This window comes from Arvicola amphibius, chromosome 7, assembly GCF_903992535.2.
Source record: "Arvicola amphibius chromosome 7, mArvAmp1.2, whole genome shotgun sequence".
Lineage (NCBI taxonomy): Eukaryota > Metazoa > Chordata > Mammalia > Rodentia > Cricetidae > Arvicola > Arvicola amphibius.
Window position 1 is genome coordinate 111,404,025 of NC_052053.1, and position 5,916 is coordinate 111,409,940.

Consider the following 5,916-nt stretch of genomic DNA (forward strand, 5'->3'; position numbering starts at 1 on the left):
GGAATTAAAGGCGTGTGCCACCACCGCCCAGCAATAAGTCTGAATTTTAAAAGCAATGTTAATACACACACACACACACACACACACACACACACACACACACACAGTTTCAAACTTCTGTGGGAAAATTCTCTATAATCCAAGTTTTATTTGTTGTATTCTAACATGGGTATCCTATAAATCTGTAGGCAACAAGAATTACTATATAGAGTATTAGTTCTTCTCTATTAATAAAGGGAAAGTTATCAGGAAAATTTATACTGGGATTTTGTTCTAGGAGATAATGGGTTTGTGAAATAACATAGATAATTAAAAAATAATGATAAAAAACCTGGAAAAATTCAAACCCTGTTTGCAAATTCTAACTTCTCTTTCTCAGCTACCTTCCGTTCCACGTCTCAATAATCTTACAGAAATAAAACATCAGGATCAAAAAGATACTCATCAGTTAAATGGAAAGATTGTTTAGAATATATTTATAGTTTGTAGCCATTTTAATATTAGAAAACCAATAACCTTAAGTTAAAACACTCAAGTGGCATTTCAATCAATTTTGTAGATCCCGTATTTAGAAAAAAAAGTCATTTCCTTAGGCCAAGTAAGTTTCATATTTTAAAACAACTACCGTGTAATAGGTACTGTTATGGAAAAATTAAAAATTCTACAGGATCCCCGGCGAGAGAGAGCACTCAAGCTAGCTAACCGAGCGAGGGAGGGAGGGAGGGAGGGAGGGAGAAGCTGAAGATCAGTTTGCCTAAGGATGGGGGAGGGAGTGGGCGTGGCTTCTCTTAAAGAGACACAACAATCATTACGGGTACAAACGACATTTTCATTACCCTTCCATGGTTCTTATCTTCTGAGCCTTACTAGTGCACATGTGCCAAGCCAAACATGTAGATAAAGCAGGAAAGCTGCTCCTCCACTTAAAACAAAACAACAACAAAAAACTGATCTACAAAGCTCAGTGTGATACGAGCTCTGGAAAGCCGATTATTATATGGTTATTATTTAGCCTAACTGCAAACCGACCTGACTTATTTTATTTGTGGATTTTCAAGGCAGGGTTTCTCTGTAGTTTTGGAGCCTGTCCTGGAACTTGCTGTGCAGCCCAGGCTGGCCTGGAACGCACAGAGATTCACCTGCCTCTGCCTCCTGAGTGCTGGGATTAAAGGCGTACGCCACCACTGCCCAGTATAGGAGACTTTATTTTTTACCTACTACAAAGCATAAGGTCAAAGCCCCAAACCCGAGATGATCAACAAGGCTGTTACGAAGATGACCCCCGGCTTTCTCAAGCCTGAAAAAGCCCACACTGAATCCCCACCCCCACCCACTCCCACTGAGCATGCGCTGTGCAGAGTGACTCAGCGATTGGGCAGAAGGGTTAATCTCTCCTCAAGTCCTCCTCGCACTCTATGGTCCCCGCAAGGCTTTGTGGGTAACAGATTTCGCCCCGGGCTCCATTTTGCCGCCGGCCGTGGACTCGCGCTCCAGAGACTTCTGCGCTCCGGAGACTTCTGCCTTCTGCCGTCGCCATGGGTCGTCGCCCGGCTCGCTGTTACCGGTACTGTAAGAACAAGCCGTACCCCAAGTCTCGCTTCTGCCGCGGGGTCCCCGACGCGAAGATCCGCATCTTCGACCTGGGTCGGAAGAAGGCGAAGGTGGACGAGTTCCCGCTCTGCGGCCACATGGTGTCCGACGAGTACGAGCAGCTGTCGTCGGAGGCGCTGGAGGCCGCGCGCATCTGCGCCAACAAGTACATGGTGAAGAGCTGCGGCAAGGACGGCTTCCACATCCGCGTGCGCCTGCACCCCTTCCACGTCATCCGCATCAACAAGATGCTGTCGTGCGCCGGCGCCGACCGCCTCCAGACCGGCATGCGCGGCGCCTTCGGGAAGCCGCAGGGCACCGTGGCCCGGGTCCACATCGGCCAGGTCATCATGTCCATCCGCACCAAGCTGCAGAACAAGGAGCACGTGGTCGAAGCCCTGCGCAGGGCCAAGTTCAAGTTCCCCGGCCGCCAGAAGATCCACATCTCCAAGAAGTGGGGCTTCACCAAGTTCAACGCCGAGGAGTTCGAAAGCAAGGTGGCGGCGAAGCGCCTCATCCCCGACGGTTGCGGAGTCAAATACATCCCGGAACGCGGTCCCCTGGACAAGTGGCGGGCCCTGCATTCCTGAGGACTTTGCTGGCAGACAAGTTGCACAAGTGATGGTTATGGTTTGAGAGTGTTTGTTCCGTTTATAGCGTAGAGGACGTTAGTTTGCATAGTACAGAACATTTCGTTGGACGGTGCCTTCCTTGTTTAAGGGACAAAAAAAAAACTGCAGTTTATAGACAACGCATTTGCTGTTTTGAGCCATCTACTTTAAATTTTGGGGGTGAACATTCGATTAGTGAAGGCATAATGAAACTGCTATCTTGGATTCAGAGTGCTAGAGGACTTGGAAGATCTGTGTGGAATTATATTTCGAGTGTATCTTTAAAACTAGTTTATATCTAAATTTGGTCGTTTTGCTATAAATTTGTCAATATTATTTTTAGGCTTACCTGTAGCCTCAGGTTATCAATCTTGGAACAGTTTGGGTATACTGAAAAGAGATTTTCTAGCCAAGCCTTACATTGTCCTGCACTCAGGAGACAAGATTCAATCTTTTCTTCATCACAGAAAGGTTACAGGTGACAACAGAGTTCATGTTGCTTGTGTTTGGGTCCCGGTAGAATCAGCAAAGAGGAGAAAATGACACTAAATCAGCCGTCTGCTCTGAGGGGGTCTGAGGAGCATCTGTAATCTGTTGCTGTTTGCCCTGTATTAGAGTTACATTGATCACACGGCTGGTTTCTGTTTTATTTAGAAATGATATAACCTAAAATTATTGAGCTTATGCTGTTTAGTTTGTGGTTAGCGTACCCGTTCTTTGATTGAGACCTCTGAATCTTAATCCTGATTATTCAGCCTCCGGTTTTCCTCCACTAATGACATTTTCAGAGGCAGCATATTTAAAGGAGGCGGGAAAGGGGGACTAAAGTACATGGTTACATTGCTTATTGTTCGCATTTATATGCCTTCCTTAGTCAAATGGCACCGCACCTGACTTGTCCCTGTAAGTTACTTATGTGTTTTATACTTAGTTGTTATTTTACACAGTGACAATATTCATGTTATAGGTAGTTCTCAAAAATAACAAGAATTCATTAAGAATACTTACCTGTTGTTTCACTGAGTGCTCTGAGAACTCTTGAAACTAGGAAATTACATCATGTGCACTTAATAAAGGTAAACGTTAACCAGATAGTTTGACTCCTGTGCCCTTTTTTGAATTTTGTCAAACTCAAAAAAGCTAAAATTGTCTTAAAAATTCAAAAAGAAACAAGCAATCAGCCCTTGCTTATTTGATTACTATTACCATACCCATAACATTTGGGGGTTGTTCTTTTTTGTTTCAAACTCCTCAAACATGTTAGAAAGAATCTTGAGACTTGGAACTCTGCCTTCAATATATTTATAAGAAGACAGTTATGGATAAGAGTTTTTTATTGTTATGTTTGGTTTTGTTTGCTCTCAAGATTAGTAGTAATGTTTGTGCATACAGATGTGGGGAAATAAGAGGAGGGATATAATAGCTCAGTAATAGTGCAGAGTGTACAAGGCTTTGTCTCGATTTGCTCCCCAGCATCACAAAAGAAATCTATAGTATTGTCATGTTAAAAACTGGTGGGTAGCTTTCAGCTTTAGGGAAGAGGATTTGCACAAATGGGTAAGATATTAAGACTATAAGTCTGAGCCTGGTGGTGGTGGCCCACGCCTTTAATCCCAGCATTCAGGAGGCAGAGGCAGGTGAATCTCTGAGTTTGAGGCCAGCCTGGTCTACAAGAGCTAGCCACAGAGAAACCCTGTCTCAAAAGAACAAAACAAAACAAACAAAAAAAGACTAGAAGTCTGCCTTGGGTATTCTGTTTTTTGTTTGTTGTTTGTTTTTTTCTCGAGACAGGGTTTCTCTGTAGCCTGTCCTGGAACTAGCTCTTGTAGATCAGGCAGGCCTCGAACTCAGAGATCCGCCTGCCTCTGCCTCCCGAGTGCTGGGATTAAAGGCGCAGGTCACCACCACCTGGCTCTGCCTTGTGAATTCTACCTTAATTGTGATGTTTTGTGTTATCGTTTGTGGGTGGAGCTCACCAGTTCTTAGTCTAGCTAACTAACTTGCCCCATGGTTCCCCTGCCATTTCCTCTCAAATATTGGAGTTATAAGTGGTTTTGTTTGTTTGTTTTGGTTTTTCGAGACAGGGTTTCTCTAACTTTGGAGCCTGTCCTGGAACTAGCTCTTGTAGACCAGGCTGGCCTCAAACTCACAGATCTGCCTGCCTCTGCCTCCCGAGTGCTGGGATTAAAGGTGTGGGCCACCACCACCCGGCCTATAAGTGGTTTTGACAGGGATCCTGGGGGTCTAAGTCCATATGCCAGTTCTTGTGTTTGTTCAGCAAGGCCTTTAAACATAACCATGTTCAAAGACCTTACCTTATTTTTTGAGGCAGGGTCTTACTAGGTTCTAGAGCTTGCTAAATAAGCTAGACAGGGTGGGCAGCTCACCTCAGGCCTGCCAAGCTCTGGTTCACCAGTGCTTGAATTACAAACAGGCCACCACTCCTGGCAACTTCCTGGATGCCAGGACGGAACTCCTGTTTTCTGATCACAAGGCCAGTCTACTGACTGGGTCAGCTATCTGCTGCCATGTCTAGTTAATTTTTCTACCGTTCTGCATTATAAGTGATTACATTTTTCTAATTAAATTTTTATTTCAGATATTGGAGTGGAGGAGTCATATTTGAGGACAGAGGACAATTTCTAGGAATTAGCTCTCCGTCTACCCACTGGGCCATCTCTCGTGAAATAAATTATTTATAACTCCTTTTTCTTTAATGTTGATATAAATATAGTTTTACCAATTGGTTTTCTTTGAAAGCTTTATGTTCCTAAGCGATGATATTTTTTAATATTTCTGATTTCAGAGTTTCAAATTCTTATTTGAAAAATTGGATGAGGTCAGTTGGACTCAAGAAAAATTGTATTAAGGCTCTTATTTTAAAATTTTTATTGAAAGTGCAAAATTTAATTTAGAACCTATATTCATGTGTTTTCTTGCACATTTGGGTAATAGTAAAGCCAGGGTCTGCACAGATATCCATGGCCCATGTTGCCACCAAAGGCCACATAGATGTCTGGTCTGGGCAACAACCTGTAGCTATGAGGGCATCTGAGGACCAGGCTGCCACCAGGGACATCCTAATCTGAGTGGCCTGTACACCCGACAGCTGGGGCCATGGTGTTATCGGGTCAGGATTGCTGTAGACGGCCTGATGTATGGCCCTATGGCAGCCAGGATCTGAGTTAATGTCCTGGGTTCCTGTTGTCATTGAGGGCCACGTGGAAGATGGATCTGGCCGGCCACCTTGGACCACATTGATGTCCACAGACCATGTTGTACCCAGGGCCATGCTAATCTGGTTAGCTGGTGCTAACCACCCCGAGCCACGGAGACATTCAGACACAGACACCTGCCTAGGGCCATGTCTGGGTCTGTGGCCTTGTGGAGGCCAGGATCTGAGGTGGTCTTCCTGGCTCCAGTTGCCACAGAGGGCTCTGCAAATGCCCAGGGTTTGGGCAGCCACCTGGTACGAAATTGGTGCCCTGGGGCTGTGCTGTTGCTGACAGGGCCATGCTGATCTAGGTGGCCTGTGTTGTCACCGGGGTCGTGGTGGCCTTCAGACCCAAGCTGCTGACAAGTGCCGTTTCTGCATCCATGGTCCTGCTATAGCTGGGGTCCATGGTGGTGTTCATGGCCCATGTGAGCATGGGGGTGGGGGTGGTCATTGGAACCGTGCTGTGCCAAGTCAGCCGCACCCTTCATTGGCCATGGG

At 45.4% G+C, this 5,916-nt stretch overlaps 1 protein-coding gene across 1 annotated transcript; it reads left to right on the top strand.

Moving 5' to 3' along the window:
• The first annotated feature begins 1,475 nt into the window (after window positions 1-1,475).
• Window positions 1,476-3,293, top strand: LOC119819173 (60S ribosomal protein L10-like). The gene is given in 2 exon segments (XM_038337233.2): window positions 1,476-1,859; window positions 1,862-3,293. Coding segments are annotated over 2 exon segments (675 nt in total). The 5' UTR covers window positions 1,476-1,535; the 3' UTR covers window positions 2,213-3,293.
• Window positions 3,294-5,916: the final 2,623 nt, after the last annotated feature.